Source organism: Grampus griseus (assembly GCF_964374135.1).
Source record: "Grampus griseus genome assembly, chromosome: 14".
Taxonomy (NCBI): domain Eukaryota; kingdom Metazoa; phylum Chordata; class Mammalia; order Artiodactyla; family Delphinidae; genus Grampus; species Grampus griseus.
In genome coordinates, this window is record NC_139008.1 from 42795786 (window position 1) to 42814841 (window position 19056).

Consider the following 19056-nt stretch of genomic DNA (forward strand, 5'->3'; position numbering starts at 1 on the left):
CTATACCAATGTATTTTCTCCTTCAAATTGACATTGTCTTAACAAGCACAACGGGCCACTGCAGATTTTGTAAATGCACGATTCTTCTCCCCTCCATCCCGTTTACCTGGCTTTACCTGGAAGAGACTGCATCTGAGCCCAGAAGACATTACAAATCCTTTTCATGATGATGCTTCTTTTTTAAAAAAATTAATTAATTAACTAATTAATTTTTGGCCGTGTTGGGTCTTTGTTGCTGCACGCAGGCTTTCTCTAGTTGCAGCGAGTGGGGGCTACTCTTCGTTGTGGTGCGTGGGCTGCTCATTGTGGTGGCTTCTCTTGTTGTGGAGCATGGGCTCTAGGTGCGTGGGCTTCAGCAGTTGTGGATGCAGGCTCTAGAGCACAGGCTCAGCAGTTGTGGCGCCTGGGCTTAGTTGCTCTGCGGCATGTGGGATCTTCCCAGACCAGGGATCGAACCTATGTCTGCTGCATTGGCAGGCGGATTCTTAACCACTGCGCCACCAGGGAAGTCCCCATGAGGATGTTTCTAATAGCGACAGACATCATTGCAATTCAGCAGCACCAAATGGACACTTGAGGTTTATTTGCTTAAACAATGAATGAATAATGAGACAGGGTGAGCTGCTCGTTTTTTCTTCCTCTTCGTAATTGTCATGAACTGTACATTCCAGTTTTCCCATTTGTGCTTCAGGTAAAATTGCATCAGCCCATGTGGTTACTTCAGGCTCCCTTAGAGCCGTCTGCTACTTCCCCCTTTTAGACTGCTGCAGTGACTCACATCCATCCTATAGAGACTCTACAAATGGTAGCTCCCACTATGCTTTGCTCCTAGTAGATGCTCACTAAATGTTTGCAGACTGAATCTGTCAAGAGAATGCTCTCTGTACTCCCTTCCCTTCGAAAAGAGGATTTCTGAAATCCTAGAAACATGTTCGGAATGTTTAGAGACAGAAAAAATTTCGAGATTAATGATGTCTGTGAAATTTGCCTTAAGAATGTGATGTCACACATATAGGTTGGTGCCTTACCCTGACCATTTGGCTGGTAGGTATGTGGGTCACATAGACAACGAGGCAAAAAGGGGAGCTGGACTAGTGCAAATCCATGTGCTGGAAGTACTGTCACTTATGTTTTGCTCAGTTGTGGACGAGCAAGTAGTTCAATGGTGTGTGAGTGAGTGAAGTAAGCATATGCTAGGGTGGTGGAGAAGCAAAATAAGGGCAGATGGCAGAGGGCCAAAGATGCTAGTCTAAGGAGTATCAATTCCATTCCATAGCAATCAGAGATCCTCCCAAGGTTTTTGACAATGACAAGAATGCTCATGGAGGCCATTCTTATAATCATCAAATTTATGTTTAGGTAAGATGGTACAACTATTTGTAAAACAGTTCGGCAGTGTCTTACAACATTAAACATATACCTACCAGCAGCCCTTATTCCCGGTATTTGCTTGCTCCAAAGAAATGAAAGTGTATTTGCAAACACACACAAAAAAACTTGTACATGGATGTTCACAGAAGCTTTATCCCCAAACACTGGAGACAACCCAAATGTCCATCAACAGGGGAATGGACCAACAAATTGTGGTACATCTACATAGTGATAAACAAAGGACTGATTCACACAACATGGATGAATTTCAAAAACATTATACTGAGGAAAAGAAGTCAGACAAAAGACTATAAACAGTAGATTTCATTTATAGGAAACTCTCGAAAAAACTAATCTAATCTGTAGGGGCAAAGTGCAGATTAAGAGTTGCCTGAGGCCAGGGGTGAGGAGGGAGTTGCCACCGCACGCACAGGAGCACAGGGAACTTTTGGGGGTGATGGAATTGTTCTATATCCTTGTTGTAGTGTTGGTTTCCCAAGTACGTCCATTTGTCAAAATTCATTGAACTTAAATGGAAGTATTTTAATGTATGTAAATTATATCTACACGAAGCTGGTTTAAAAAAAAAGAACTGTATTTGGGCAAAATGCCATACAAGGCAGAGGAAACAAGACAGACCTTCCTAAGGTGCTTGTCCTCTTGACTGAAGGTGAGTTGCAGCCTGTGACATAGAGGCCCCACACTGCAGCACCATGGACAGCAGCGTGGGTGCCATGGCCCGGGAAGCATGTGGACAGAACAGAGAGGAGAGTGCGTGTGTGTGCGTTCGCGTGTGTGTGCGGGGGGGATGGGATCCCTGTGGCCTGGAGTTAATTAATGCACGTCATTCTAGTGAAAATCTTACCTATCTGGCTCTTCCTTCAAGACTTGTTCCCAGTTCCACTTTCTCCATGAAGTCTTGCTTGACTCCCTGCCCATAACAGCCTTTTCTTCTTTCTCTCCTCTGAACTCTTAGAGTAAGTTCTGTTTAACTTGTTTGGAAGTAACCATGGCCTTTGTTTTCCTTTTCTTGTACTGCTATTGAAATTGCTTATTGCTACTTAATTTTCAATGTGATTACACCTTATATCGTCTGCTACTGCGAGTCCCTGAAGAGAGAACCACAGCCTGGATCCCCTTAGTTCCTACAGAGAAGTCGGGCAGTTTCTGTGGATGTTCTTGATTCATGTTGATTTTCAGTTCCTAAAACTGGACTCTGTTAACAATTTGGCATAAGGAAGAGACAGCTACAACTCTATCATAACTGAACTTAAGGACTATGTAGGGAGATAATGAGGTTTGTGAACCCCCCAGTAATTCATCTCCATTTCTACTTTATTAATTTATTTTTATTAATTTTTATTGGAGTATGGTTGCTTTACAACGTTGTGTTAGCCTCCACTGCACAACAAAATGAATCAGCCATGCACATACAGATATCCCCTCCCTTTTGGACCCATTTCTACTTTAACTGACAGACCATAATTTCTACCACAAAGCCAATACCCTCTTCAGGTGATGTCCTCTCTGTGGCAAACTGAAATCTAGTTGATATATTTCCCCGATGATTTCATATCTCCATGATTTTTTTTCAGTCATGAATTTCAGCCAGGGCAGTCACATTTGTATTCGAAGCCTGCCAACTCTGACCAGAAATCAGGTGTCCGCTTAAGACACACCTTGACAAGCGGATTAGATGTTCTAGTGAAAGGCAGATAAATGTCACTCATGTCACTATAAATAAAAGTCTGGGCCTGCTTATCAGCTTGTAGGGTTGAGGTCATACCTTCTACACTTCTTAGTGCTTCACACTTTATTATCCTTTAAAGGAGGCCTTTTCCATCCAGTTTCTCCATTTATACCCCCAAAGGGAATTATTACTGTTCAACTCCTTGAAACATATGCCTTCTGTCAACTTCCTGTCTTTTGCTTCAGGAGACAATACAACCTGTGGCCTTAAACAGAAATCTGCCAGAATCTTCTCAAATGTCATGTTATGGAATGAAATGGAGCAGGACGCTTTCATAGTGCTGACCTAGGACGTCTTATACCCGCTTTACAAGCGAATCACATTCTGGTGGGCTTTGACTGTTCGGGGTTACATTTCAGAGCATGGGATCTGTCATTGAAATCCATGTAATAACAAGTATGGATTTGGACTTGTGGCTTTGGTCAAATCCTGTTCTTTGAAACCGAACTACATACAGCCAAAGTTTGCAAAAACATCAGTCGCAGCCTGTATACACTATACACTCCAAAAGTATCTGAGGGATACAAGGCCTTGCAAAAAAAAAAAAAAAAAAAAAAGGATTTTTGTGGTTAGAGAAATTGCGAGATGGGGCATGCCAAAAGGCTCTAACGTGGCCACAGAAATGGAGTCTGCTTAACTCAGTTCAACCCAGAGCTCCTAAAGTCATGTGACTACAGATCCCCTTTCTCACGTGCTTTGGGGGTACGATGCTCATTGTTTTATGTCTTTGGTCAACTTAAGGTGTGAGGACAGACTGAGAAAGTTTACAGGGAAATAAGCTTTCTGAATACATTTAGCAGTGTGTACAGACCGAGGCCTTAACAAATGCATCTTTCAGTTATTTCCAGTTCTGCATTACCTTTCTGTACCTACATTTCTGAGCTGCATTCTTTTTTTTTTTTTTTTTTTTTCTGAGCTGCATTCTTAAGTTCAGTGAGGACAGGACTGCACAGGAACAAACATGTTTTCACCAACGTCATGTTCATTTGTACCTGTGAATTACACCTGGTGATAATGATTGCACATTGTTTTGTGCTACAAAGAGCATTTAAGACAAGATCTGAATATATCAAAATCCTAGAAATTTGAAAAAGTAGCTTTGGATGGGTTCTAAGAGCAGAAACTTGGCGATTCCATTTCTGTTTCTGTGTCCTAAGACAGAGGTTCTCAAAGTTTCTGGCCTTGGGACTCCATTATACTCTTCAAACTTATTGAGCACCCCAAAGAGCTTTTGTTCAGGTAATAATATCTGTCAATATTTACCATGTTAGAAATCAAACCTGAGAAAATTTAAAAATGCTTAGAATACTAAAATAAATAATTATTAATTGGGACTTCCCTGGTGGTCAGTGGTAGAGTCCGCCTTCCAACGCAGAGGACGCTGGTTCGATCCCTGGTCAGGGAACTAAGATACCATATGCTGCGGGGCAACTAAGCCCAGGTGCCGCAGCTACTGAGCTTGCAGCCTCAAGGAGAGAGCCCACGTGCCACAAACTACAGAGTCCACGTGCCACAACTAGAGAGAGAAAACCCACATGCCACAACTAGAAAGAAGCCTGTGCACTGCAACGAAAGATCCCATATGACGCAACTAAGACCCGACGCAGCCAAAAAAGAAAGAAAATTATTAATTCACTTTAACAAAAAACCCATAACATGCTAACATAAGTAACATATTTTAATAAAACAACTATTTTTCCCAAAATTAGTGAGAAGATTGGCATTGTTTTATATTTTTTGAAATTCTTCAGTGTCTGGCTTAATAGAAGACAACTGGGTTGCCACAGCTGCTTCTGATATTCAATCTGTTGAGCTATCACATCACATAACCTCTGAACAATACACTCAGAGAATGAGAGTGAAGAGGGAAAATCACATGTTTTTTTTGGCCTTGCTGCTCGGCATGCAGGATCTTAGTTCCCGGACCAGGGATCGAACCCATGGCCCCTGCAGTGGAAGCACGGAGTCCTAACCACTGGACCACCAGGGAAGTCCCCAAAATCACATCTTAATATTACTATGAAAATAGTTTTAACCTCATGGACCCCCTGAACAGGTCTCTGGGATCTTAGGGGTCCCTGGATCACATTTTGAGAACTACTGCTCTAAGAATTCAATTCAATAAAAATATTGACAATCTACTGGATGCCCACAACAAGATTAATAAAGACATGTCCCTGCTTCCAGGGAACTCACAGTGTCTCCTTCCACACACACCTCCTTTTTTTCCTATTGAATCTCACTGAGATTTCAAGACTCATTGTCATTCAACTTCCTACTTATCATCTCTGATTTCCCCATTAGATGACTAGATCTCTATCTTTTTAAAATGTCTGTAGCAGTTATTGTCTGTGCAATTCATCTGGGATTTTTAGTCATACACTGTGGTATGAGACTTGTTTACCGTAGGTCAAAACGCGACTTTATTATGCTGTGGTTGTATCTTGTCCTTGCTACTGATGGTAGGCTCTTTGAAAGCAATGATTTATTTTGTTAATCGTGCCCAACACAGGCAGGCAGCAGGGACTGTGGACCTTAAATACATATTTAATAATTTGATTTGCAGCTTAATTAAAAAGTGTGGCAGAGATAAGGCGTGTTCACCAATCCTGTTTCCTGTTCCTATTCTTGAGCACTCCAAAAGACTGTATTTCCCAATCTTGTCTTCAGTTGGGTTGGGACCATGTGACTGGGATTTGGTCAAACGGATGCAAGTAAAAATTATGTAAGCCCCCATCAAGCCTGGCCCTTCAGAACATCCAGGGCAGCCCTCCTGCCCTGTCTTCCTTTGGTAGTGGCTGTGGTGGTCATGTGTTGAGCTGGCAGAAGCACAGGATGAAAGCAGCTGGATCCCTGAGTCACCCCGTGGAGGACAGCCCTGTAGGGTAGCTCAACTGCACATATGGTCAGCTGATGAGATTTCAGGCATTACTTATTACCACAGCAAAGCCTAGCTTATCCTGATATGTTAGAGGAAAGAGGATGTTCACAGACGAGATAGGAAACAATGTAAGACACAACACCATGTGTTATAAGTCAAGGAGTGCTATGGAAGGTGAGGGCAGGCAGGAGCCAGTCTGGGCTCATGTGCTGGGAGAGATTTCTGGAGAAGAGGGGGAAGAGGGAATACATAGGATATGAATTGGCAGAAGACTCTTTCCTTTGCGAAGGATAGGAACTTAGCCCAAAACATCTTAGGGCAAAAGGATCATTTGTTGGTTCATGGAATTAAAGGACAGGTTTACCAACCAAACTGTAGGAAGAGGGATTTAGCTGTACTCAAAACCCACTGAAACCAGGGACTAAATCTGCTCCTCTCATTGCAGACTGGCAGTAAGTCCCATTCTTATCTTTTGGCTTTCAACCATCTGGGAGGGATTGCCTCACCATCCTTATGGCTTGAAGTTCAAAAATGCTGGGCAAGGGCTCTCAATGGCCAAGCTTGCCCAGCTACCCATCCCCGTACCAAAATGCTTGCGGCGTGTGTTCCTATAAGATACTTCTGCAGGGAAGCCAGGTATTGAGGAGGGGCTGTTTCTAGGAGAAATGAAGGACTTCACCACAGATAGAATTCCCGGTAATAGTTTTGGCTGTCCTTAGGTAAAATATGGGTTCATCATTTCTCTAATTTCCACACCAGCAGTTTAAACAAAGACCACAGAGGAGGGGGCATGGATACTGCATGCCAGGTCGTAGGGGGAAATGCTTTCACAGAGGCCTCCTGAGGTGAGCCTTTAGGATTGAGTGTGATTTATCAAGCCAAGAGGGGATTCCAGGGAGACAGACTTCCAGGCTTGAGCAAACGGACATAAATAACTCCCCTTCCACACCTTCCTTTTTATATGTTGAAAAAAAATGTATTTGAAGCCATCAGAAAACAAAGGACAAAAGTATTCTGTTAGTGCAAGGACAGAGGATTAAATGATCTTTACCTGGACTGAAACACAAGCTGTGTGAATAAGCAAATGACTTAACCCCTCTACAACCTGGCCTTCTCATCTGTTACGTGAAGATGATAAAAGCACCCTCAGAACGCCCAAGTGACGATCAAATTTGAGAATCCCTTAGCCAATGCTTTAGCACATTGTAAACGCTCAATTAAATGCTGGAGAGTGATACCAGTAATTATTTTATACGCATAAATGTAGCTGGATGCTTGAATTAGATGCTGAACGGTACATTCCATTTTACAACTATTTAAAGTGAGTTACTTATGCAAACCAGCCATCATTAGTGCAAAATACTTTTTAAAAATACGGTTGCTAGTCCAGATACGTACTGTGGCATAAAACCGGGAGAAAGCAGGAAGCAGAAATAACGAGTGCGTGTAGATGCTTAGATTCTACGTGAATCAAGATAGGTGGGAAAGAGGAGGAGACCAGACCGGCCAAGGCTCCCTGGCGGCCTGCGAGGCGCAGGGATCCCGCCCGAGGGGCGCCCGCTGCAGAAGAGGCTCCGGGACACGTACCGCCGAGAACGCGCGCCGAGCCGCGCCGGCTGCTGCCCTCGCCACCCGCTCCACTGGCCAGCCCCGCCCCCGACCAGGCCCGCTCTGCCCAGCCGGGCCGGAGCTTCCTTCCCGGCTTCCCAGGCGGCAGCGCCATCACCTCACTTCCTGTCGCCGGGTGCACGTGGGAGGAAGTGCCAGTGCCTGTGGCCCGCTGCTGCCTGTCTCTCTGGTTACGTCCGTCCGCGGGCCGGGCAGCCACCTACAGCTGCGCCGCCGCTATGGGAGTCCCGGCTTTCTTTCGCTGGCTCAGCCGCAAGTACCCGTCCATCATTGTCAACTGCGTGGAAGAGAAGGTGAGGAGGCGCCCGGAGGCCGCCACGCCAGCGCCAGGAGCCCCGGCGCGTCCAGGCCGCGGTCCTTGGGGCCCGCCGCTCGCCCGGGGGGCGTCGTGCGGGGGCCCGCGCTGCGTTCGCCCCCGGCAGCCGCGGCCCGCCGGGCGCCGGGCCCGGGCGCTCGGACTCGGGCTCCGGGGGTGGCATGGGCGGGGCGAGGGTCGAGCGGCGGAGCTCGCGGAGGGATGCTCCTCCCCGGTCCGCAGATTCCCCGGCGGAAGGCCCCGCCCACGGCTTTGTTTCTTCCCTGCTCGCCCGGTTTGGGTTTCGAAAGCGGCTCCCCGGCCGTCGGGCAGCGCGCGGCTGGTCAGCTGAGTTAGCTGGTTAGGGATGCGCGGGTGCTCCTGCCAGCCTCTAACCACTTTGTGAAGTAATGCTGGGGGGAGGGGAGGCAGCTTTTTGTCGTTTCCTGTCCTAGCCTGAAAGGTTTTCTGCTAGGGGAGAGGCCATTTGTTGCTGTTGTCAGGTCCTACGGAGAGAGCAGCACCTCGGAAATGTCTAGGATAGGACAGAAGTCCCTTAAGTGCCCCCTTGTCTAGGTGCCCGACTGCTGGGCATGCCTTTGACATTTTCAGAATTCCTGGATGCACTTGGACAATACACTTTTTGCTGTTGGTTTGTTAGTGTTACGTAGACTGTTGGTCGTTCTTGAGTTTTGTATTTGTCCTTTCCTTGTTTCCGTCCCAGTTCGATTTTGTACTCTTAATGAGAATTTCCGGATTGGGAAGTTCAGGGGCACATTATGCTCCCCACCCCTTCGTTTTTGAAGGAAGTGCCCAGTCGACACTGGGAACTTTTTGCTTAGGCTAGTGAGATTTGTTTGTTCGTTTGTTTGTTTTTTGGACAGGTAGATGGATCTCCAGGGTTCATTCGATGTGAGATCTTGATTTTGCTTAGTTTCTATCCTAGGAGGAACCGAAACTCTTGTTCTGATGAATTTCCAGTACTCTGTGTGCTTTTCTCAAAGAGAAACTGTTAAACTGAATGCTCATGTCCTTTGCTTTTAAAACTTTTATCAAACTTTATTTAAAGTTTACTTACATCTTATCCCATTTCTACTCTCCAGTGATAACTGCTTTAAACTATGTTTGGTTCTATCTCTAAATGTCTTGCTGACATCTGATTTATTGATTTTGAGTGTATCTGTTGAATTCTAGCTATGATAGAAGAGGATGTAGTCACTTATACAGTGCCCTTCCCCACGTGCCCCCCCCATCCTCCTAATCATTATTTTTATTTCTTCTATTGGTAAACTTGATAAATTTAAGTAATATTCCTTTATTGTTTTATTCCATCTCCTTTACAAAGTATCCCGTGATTCTTCACATTCTGAGGTTAGGTATTAGCTTTTCTACTGCTGTTTCCTTACTCTTCATCCCAAGCTTCTCAGCTGTGCTCTTGCTTCGTTGGCATCCAGAATTAAATTGTCAGGGCTTTGGCTATACAGGTTTGTTTCAAAACATGAAAAATCAAATAGTATTGGTGATGATTGCCACTGTGTAGATTCAGATTATGTACTGTGACTGTTTCTTCTCTTGTGCTACTTTTGTCTTTTTCTGTGTGTTGCCTGTTTTCCATTATACATCGTTCCCCATCTAGACTCTCCTTCATCAGTTATTCTGTCGAGTCCTCTTTCTAGTTGGAGACTGCTTGAAGTCTTTATTTCTGTTGCTGTCACACCTGGTTATTTAGACTTGCTAGAAAGCCGCTTCCTGAGATTTTTAAAAATTTCTTCAGTTGGAGGTACTGTTTTTTAACCATTATCTCTCTTGGCTTAAACCCTTCCTTGGTTTTTGTTCTTACTTGAGTTCTTAAGAAGTGGTGTGTGGTATGTGAGTTTTCTAAGTCCATTCTACCCTTGTATACGTGAATAATCATTAGCTAAGCAGAGTTTGAAAATTACTTTCCCTCAAAACTTTGAAGGCATTGTTCTTTTGACTTCTGTCATCCAGAATTGTTGATGAGAAGTTGAATGTTAATGTGATTTATTTATTTAGCTAACACTTATTTAGTGTTTAACATGTACTAGGCACTTCACAGATGAATTTATTAAATCCTCATAACAGCTACATAACTATTTCTCCTTCTCCTCCCCCCCTTCTCCTTCTTATTACAGATGAGAAAATGAAGCACACAGGGGTTAAGTAAGGTACTCAAGGTCTTGTGGCTAATAACATGTCAGAGCCAGTGTCAAAACCAGGAAGCCCATGCTCTTGGTTTCTGTGTTCTTTTGCTTTCATTCTTTTGTAGTTGATCCGTTTTTCTTTCTGAATTTTTAAAAGATCTTTATCCTTGGTGGTATAAGCTTTTGTAATTATGTACTTAGGTACAGATTTTTTTTTAAATTTCAATTCATTTTGATCAGTGCTTGGCTGACTCTGAGTCTGGAGGCTTGTGTTCTTTAGTTCTAGGGAATGCTCTTTGATTTTTTTCTTGTTTTCCTTTTACTCTGCCTTCTCTGAGCTCTGAATACTGGTCCTCCTAGATTGATTTATTTTTCTTTTCTCTGTTCTCTCCTCCCTCCTCCACTGAGGTATAATTGACCTAGAACAAACTGCACGCATTTAAAGTGTACAATTTAATACATTTTGACATATGTGTATGTTCATGAACCCATCACCACAATCAAGATAATGAACATCATCTCTGAAACATTCCTTCTGCCCCTTTGTTGTTCCTCCCCATAACCCCTCCCCACTGCCCATCTTTAGTCAACCACTGATTTATTTCTGACTCTATAGATAAGTTTTCATATCCTACAATTTTATATAAATAGAATTATACAATATGTACTCTTTTTTTTTTTAACCTGACTTGGTTACTTTCATTCAGAACAATTATTTTGAACGTCATCCATGTTGGTACTTACATCAGTAGTTTATTTCTTATTATTTTTGAATAGTATTCAGTGTTGTGCATATATCACGTTTATTCATTCACCTGATTGGTGAACGTTTGGATTGTTTCCAGTATTCGACTATTAAAAAAAGTCTATGAACATTGGTATACAAATCTTTGTGTGAATGTATGCTTTCATTTCTTTAGAGAAAATACCTAGGAGTGAATTGGTTGCATTGTATGGTAGGTGTTTGATTATTTAAAAAGAAAAACTTGCCAGACTGTTTTCCAAAGAGGTTGTACCATTTCATTGCCACCAGCGGTGTATGAGAGGTCTGGTTGTTTTGCTTCCTTGTCAACACTTAGTATGGTTAGTTTTCCTAGTTTTAGCCATTCTAGTGTAGTGTTATCTCAGTGTGGTTTTAATTTGCATTTCCCTGATGAGAAATGATGTTGAGCATCTTTGGGTGCTTATTTGCTTTCCATATGTCTTCTTGAGTGAGGTGTCTATTCATATCTTTTGCCCATTTTTAAGTTAAGTTGTTTGTCTTACTGAATTGTAGAGTTTCTTACATATTGATTTTTTTTTGCAAATATTTTCCCTTAATCTGTGGCTTGTCTTCTTACTTAGTGCAAAGAAGAGCAAAAGTTTTTAATTTTAGTAGTCTACTTTCTTTCTTTTTCCTCAGTATTCCTGCTTTTTGTGTTATATTTAAGAAATCTTTGCCAAGGTCACCAAGATTTTTTCTTGTGTTTTCTTAGAGATGTCTTATTATGCTTTTAGTTCATACTATGCTTTCTGTTTTTTAGGGTTTTTTTCATGGTGAATTACATTGATTTTTAAATGTTAAACACACCTTGCATTTCAGGTGGATAAATCCCACCTGGTCATGGTGTATTATTTTTATATACTGTTGGAGTCAGTCTGCTAACATTTTCTTGAGAATTTTTACATTTATGTTCAAAAACGATGTTTGTCTATAGTGTTTTTATAATTTTTTTTTTTTTTTTGCATTACGCAGGCCTCTCACTGTTGTGGCCTCTCCCGTTGCGGAGCACAGGCTCCGGACGCGCAGGCTTAGCGGCCATGGCTCACGGGCCCAGCCGCTCCGCGGAATGTGGGATCTTCCCGGACCGAGGCACGAACCCGTGTCCCCTGCATCGGCAGGCGGACTCTCAACCACTGCACCACCAGGGAAGCCCCTATAATGTTTTTGTCCAGTTTTGGTATCAGAGTAATCTTGGCCTCATATTGAGTTGCGAGGTACATACCCTCTTTAGTTTTGTGGAAGCGTCTGTGTAGAATTGGTATTATTTCTTCCTTCAGTATTTGGTAGAATTCATCATTGAAGCCATCCGGACCTGAAGTTTTTTGGGAAGGTTTAAGCTAAAAATATAATTTTTTTAGTAGACATAGGGGTATTCAGATTATCTTTTTTTTTTTTTTTGCGGTACACAGGCCTCTCACTGTTGTGGCCTCTCCTGTTGCGGAGCACAGGCTCCGGACACGCAGGCTCAGCGGCCATGGCTCACGGGCCCAGCTGCTCCACGGCATGTGGGATCTTCCCGGACCGCGGCACGAACCCGTGTCCCCTGCATCAGCAGGCGGATTCTCAACCACTGTGCCACCAGGGAAGCCCTATCTGTTTTTTTAATGAGCTTTTGTAGTTTGTATCTTACACAGATTTTGTTCGTCTAAGTTGTCCAATTTGTTGCTATAAGGTTGTTCATAGGATTGCTTATTATCTTTTTAATATCAATAGAAAATGTAGTGATGTCACTTCTCTCATTCCTGCTACTAATTTTGTCCTTTCTCTTTTATTCCATTATCAGTCTGGCTAGACTGATCTCAGAGAACTAGCTTTTGGTTTCATTGATTTGTCTATATTATTTTTTCTCTTTTCTACTTCATCGACTTCTGTTCTTTTTTATTATTTCTTATGCTCATTTTGAGTTTAGCTTGTGTTTCTTGTCCTCTTAAGGTAGAAGCTGAGGTCATTGTATTGATGCTGCTTCTTTGAGTTGCTTCTGTTGAGTGCCATAAGCTGCCTGCTAGGTGCTGTTCCAGTGGCACATCACAAACATTGACATGTTGTCTTTTCATTTTCATTCAGTAAAAAATACTTTCTCATATCCCCTTGACTTCTATGGCCCATTGGTTATTCAGAAGAGTGTTCCTTAATTTTCAGATATTTGGGGGATTTTCCAGGCATTCTTTTTCTGTTATTGACTTCTAATTTAGTTCCCTTGTCAGAGAACATAACTTTCCATAATTTGAATTACGTATTTTAAAGCTTAACTGATTTGTTTTATGACCCAGAATATGGTCTTGGTAAATGTTTCATTTTGACTTGAAAAACACACAAGTTCTGCTGTTGTTGGGTAGAGTGTTCTGTAAATATTATCATGCTGGTTGATAGGATATGGAAGACTTGAACAGCACATTGATTTTCTGTCTCCTGTTCTATCAATATATATGGAAATCTTCTATAATTTTTTTGGATTTGTCTGTTTCTTCTTTCAGCTTTGTTGGTTTTTGCTCCTTGCATTTTAAAACTCTTTTATTAGTGCATAAATGCTTAAGATTGTTAGGTCATCTTGATGAATGTGTTTCTTATTTTTTGAAGATTTGATACTTTTCTTTTTTAAAAAATTTATTTATTTTTGGCTGCATTGGGTCTTCGTTGCTGTGCGCGGGCTTTCTTCAGTTGCGGCGAGCGGGGGCTACTCTTCATTGCAGTGTGCAGGCTTCTCATCGTGGTGGCTTCTCGTTGTGGAGCACGTGCTCTAGGCGCGTGGGCTTCAGTAGTTGTGACATGCGGGCTGAACAGCTGTGGCATGCAGGCTCAGTAGTTGTGGCTCGTGGGCTTAGTTGCTCTGCAGCATGTGGGATCCTCCCAGACAAGTGGTCGAACCCGTGTCCCCTGCATTGGCAGGCGGATTCCTAACCATTGCGCCACCAGGGAAATACCTGAATGTGCTCCTTTATCATTATAAAATGACCTTTATCCTTGGTAATATTCTTTGCTCTGAAATCTGTTTTGTCCAGTATTAATATAACCAGATCTTTTGACTAGTGTTAACATGGTCTATTCCCCTACTTTCTATCTTATGAATTTGTCTATTCTAGGAGCTAATATAAGTGGAATTATATAATATTTGTCATTTTTTGTCTGGTTTATTTCACTTTTTCATTTCGTAGTGTTTTCAAGATTCATCCATGTTTAGCATGTATCAATTTCTTTCTTTCTCTTTTTTTTCGGATTTTGGAAACCTTTTAATTGAAGTATATATACACAAATACATATATGCATGTATAGTCACTTAAATGTTTAAACTCTTCATATATTGAAGTTATATAACTGTGTATAGCTTGTTAATTTTCACAAAATAAAAATGTATGACTTGCATCCAGATTATGAAACAGAATATTATCATAGTATTCATACCCCAGAAGTTCCCCTTTGCTCCCTTCTAGACAGTGGCCACCCCACAATCCTGTCTTCTGATAGCAAAGAGTAGTTTTGGTAATGCTTATCTTGTTAAAAATGGTACCGTAACCTCTACTTTCTCTTGTATCTGTGTTTATGAGATTTCATGTTTCTTTGATTTATCTAAGTTTGTTTCATTACTATGTAGTATTTCACTGTGGAGCCCATTGTATGAAAATGCAATTAATTTTATTGGAAAAGAGTTTGGGAGCATCTGTAAAACCTGAAGATACATATATTCTATAACTGTTAATTTTTAAGTCTGTATAATGATATCCCGACACGAGTTATTTTTACCTTTTGACTATTGTGAATAATGCTGCTGTGAACATTGGTGCACAGGTATTTGTACAATAGATCAATACTTTGGGTATATACCTATGAGTGGTCCCTGCTTTTGATTCTTTTGGGTATATATACCTATGAGTGGAATTGCTGGGTCTTATGGTAATTCCATGTTTACCTTTTTGAGGAATTGCCAAACTGTTTTCCCAATCTCTGCCTTGTAAATCGGGCATTTAGAACACTTACATTTAATATGATTATTGATATGGTTAGATTTAAATTTGTAATCTTACTATCTGTTTGCTGTCTGTCTCATCTGTGCTTTGTTTCCATTTTACAGTTGTTCTCCTTCTTTTTTATGATTCCATTTTATTTCTTCTTGGCTTTTTAACTACTCTTAATTCATTCAACCATCAGTTTCTTTACCTTGTGTTCTTGGCTTATACAGTCCTCCACTCATTAGCTTTCTGGTCTTGGGAAAATGACTTAAACTCTCCTAAACGATGAAGAACTGGAGTTTCTTGCGTTTCACCACCCTGTTCCTACAGTCTCTATGCTCTGGTCATCTCTGTATGAGAGCTGAAATAGGGCAGAATGTTGCCTTGTTTAACATCAGTTGGGAATGTGTGTGTCAGTGGACTCAAATTTTTCATACTTCTTGTGTCTGTGAATTGACTTTGAGAGTGCAAAAATTGATTTGGGGGGTTACAAAAAATTTTAGTGAGCGGGTGAATTAGCAAATATGGAATTTGTGAATAAAGAAGATCAGCTGTATATGTGCCACATAAGGTGGTTGTGTGGATTAAGTCGGTTAATCCAAGTTAAGTGCATGAAACAGTGCCTTGCACTGATATTTCAGAATTTTATTTGGTAAGTTAATTTTTGGTAGTTTATATGTCCAAGTAAAAGTGGGGATATTTTCATGTCTAACTCTTGGTAACGTTGCGTAATACAGAATTGTGCTGTTTGCATGTAGTGAAATCTAGGTTTCCCACCTTGCTTTTTTTCTTTCTTGGTCAGACTTGCCAGAGGTTTGTCAATTTTCTTGATCTTCTTTGGTTTCATGGATTTTAAAAAATTGTTCTTTTTATTCTCTGTCATTAAATTTTTCTCTAATACTTGTTGTTTTCTTCTTTCTGCTTGCTTTGGGTTTAGTTTGCTCTTCTAGTGTCTTAAAGTGGAAGGTTAGGTTTTTTTTTTCTTTTTTTTAAAATCTTAAACGATATGTGAAAAGATTTATGGGTATATAGGGCTCTTAATTTCATAAAATAATAATTCAAGTCATATCAATACATGTTAAAAAGAAGCTTCTAATTTTCCAAATATTTTGATACAAAAAAATTTTAAACAAATATTTTATAGACCTTTTGTGAGAAGAATATAAGGATAGTTACAAGAAACATGCTGTTCAAGTGATCTTATTCAGTTCACTTGGCCTTCTTCAAATCAGTTATAATCAACATGATTCCAGTGAAGGTTAGGTTGTTGATTTGAGATCTTTCTTATTATAGACACTTACAGCTATAAATTTCCCTCTGAACACTGCTTTTGGGTTCTACACTGTAGGTTTTCATATGTTGTGTCTTCATTTTTATTCGACTCAAATTATTTTCTGATTCGCTTTTGATATCTTCTTCAATTTATTGGTTATTCATTAGTGTGTTGTTAAATTTCCACATGTTTATGAATTTGCCAACTTTTCTCCCATTATTGAGTTCATTACTTTGTTGTGGTTGAAGAACATACTTGGCATCACTTTTATGCTTTTATTGAGGTTTGTTTTATGGCCCAGCGATTGGTCTTTCCCAGAGAATGTTCCATATGCAGTTGAGAATGTATATTCTGTTGAGTGGAGTGTTCTGTAAAAGTCTGTTAGGTCTGGTTGGTTTATAGTGTTGTTGCAGTTATCTGTTTCCTTGTTGATCTTCTGTTCAATTCTGTCCATTTTTGAAAGTGGAGTATTGAAGTCTCCCAACTATTATTGTTCAATTGTCTGTTTCTTTCATTTTTGTCATTTATTAAAAGTTGCATGTATTTTGATGCTGTTACTAAGTGCATGTGTTTCTAGTTGTTATGTCTTCTTGATGGATTGACCTTTTTTATCATTATCAAATGTCATTATTTCCAGTAAGTCTTTTTTAAAGTCTAGGTATTTTGTCTGATACTAGTAGAGCCACTCCAGTTTTCTTGTGGTTGTTGTTTGAGTCTCTTTCCCCATCCATTTACTTTCACTCTGTATCTTTGAATCTCAAGTGTGTCTCCTGTAGACAGCGTATAATTGGATATTTTTTTAAATCCAGTCTGACAACTTTTGTCTTTTGATTGGATTGTTTAATCCATTCACATTTAATGTTATTGATATCACTGAATTTACATTTGCCCTTTTACTTTCTGTTTTCTATATGTATTTTTAATGTAGCGTTTAGATTTCATTAGTGATCTTTTTAAAAAATATATCTTAAGGGCTTACTATACACATCTTAATCAGCTTTAGATTTTTTTTTTTTTTGTCTTTTGGCTGCACCACGCTTACAGATCTTAGTTCCCTGACCAGGGATTGAACCCAGGCCCCTGGCAGAGAAAGCCCAGAGTTAGCTTTAGATTTATACTAGCTGAATTCCAGTAATATATAGAACCTTTACTGCTGTATGGCTTGATTACCATTTTCCTTTTGTTTTTAATTTTATTTTTGGCTGCGTTGGGTCTTTAGTTACAGCATGCAGGATCTTTTGTTGCGGCGTGCGGGCTTCTCTCTAGTTGTGGCACATGGGCTCTGTAGTTTGTGGCACACGGGGCTCTCTAGTTGAAGCACGAGGGCTCAGTAGTCGTGGCATGCGGTCTTAGTTGCCCCGCAGCATGTGGGATCTTAGGTCTCCAACCAGGGTTTTGAACCCACGTCCCCTGCATTGCAGGATGGATTCTTTACCACTGGACCACCAGGGAAGTCCCCCCATTTTCCTTTTTTTACATGGTATTGTCATTATATGTATTATATCTGTTAATGTTACAAACCCTACAGTGCATTGCTATAATTATTACTTTACCATCTGTGGTTACTTCCATAGCATATTGCTATTTTGCTTCTACCCACCTCTTTTTGGGCTGTTACTAGGAAATATATTACATTTATATTAAAGTGTGTGTTGTAAGCCATAGTATTTTACAAAATATCATTTCATCCAACTGTTTTTTTGCAATAGCAGTTAAGAAAAGAAAGGATTAAAAAAAATGTATTATATTATCTTTAGTGGGGTCACTTAACTTTCAGCCTGAAGAGCTTCCTTTAGTATTTCTTGTAAGTCCAGTCAGCTAGCAACAAATGCAATTTTTGTTTATCTGGCAAAGTCTTTATTTCACCTTCTTTTTATTTTTTTGCGGTACGTGGGCCTCTCACTGTTGTGGCCTCTCCCATTGCGGAGCACAGGCTCCGGACGTGCAGGCTCAGCGGCCATGGCTCACGGGCCCAGCCGCTCCGCGGCATGTGGGATCTTCCCGGACCAGGGCACGAACCTGTGTCCCCTGCATCGGCAGGCGGACTCTCAACCACTGCACCGCCAGGGAAGCCATCACCTTCATTTTTGAACAGTGGCCTTCCCGGATATATGATTCTTGGTTAACATTTTTTTTTTTTTCTGTTTCGGCCCTTTATATATGTAATCCCACTGCTTTCTGGCCTCCATTATTTCTTCTTCTTTTTTTTTAATTTCCTGTGGAGATTTTATTGAAATCATATCAAATTTATAGATTACTTGAGGGAAGGCTGACAATTTTGCAATACAGTTTAAGGGGCTACTCTTTGTTGTGGTGCACGGGCTTCTTATTGTGGTGGCTTCTCTTGTTGCAGATCATGGGCTCTAGGTGCGTAGGCTTCAGTAGTTGCAGTGCGTGGGCTCAGTAGTTGTGCACAGGCTCTAGAGCGCAGGCTCAGCAGATGTGGCACACGGGCTTAGTTGCTCCGTAGCATGTGGGAATCTTCCCGGACCAAGGCTTGAACACGTGTCCCCTGCGTTGGAAGGCGAATTTTTTTTTGTGTGTGTGTGGTACACGGGCCCCTCTCACTGCTGTGGTCTCTCCCGTTGCAGAGCACACGCTCCGTTCACGCAGGCTCAGTGGCCATGGCTCACAGGCCCAGCCGTTCCGCGGCATGTGGGATCCTCCCCGACCGGGGCACGAACCCACGTCCCCTGCATCGGCAGGCGGACTCTCAACCACTGTGCCACCAGGGAAGCCCTGGCAGGCGGATTCTTAACTGCTGCACCACCAGGGAAGTCCCTGGCCTCCATTATTTCTGCTAGAAGCCAGCTGTTAAATTTATTGGGGTTCCCTTGTAAGTGACTCGTCATTTTTCCTATTGGTTCTTTGAAGGTTTTCTCCTTGTCTTATACCTTCATCATTTTAACTCTGATGTATCTGTCTGTGGGTCTCATTGTGCTTATCTTACTTGGAGTTGTTAGAGCTGCCTGCACGTGTAGGTTATTG

The 19056-nt window shown here is 41.4% G+C and overlaps 1 protein-coding gene across 1 annotated transcript in view; it reads left to right on the plus strand.

Moving 5' to 3' along the window:
• The first annotated feature begins 7764 nt into the window (after positions 1-7764).
• The window catches only part of XRN2 (5'-3' exoribonuclease 2), an 80102-nt gene continuing 68810 nt past the window's right edge, over positions 7765-19056 (plus strand). Inside the window, exon 1 of the mRNA XM_082670980.1 lies at positions 7765-7924. Coding sequence (XP_082527106.1) covers positions 7850-7924 — 75 coding nt within the window. The 5' untranslated portion in view covers positions 7765-7849. The remainder of the gene's footprint in view (positions 7925-19056) is intronic.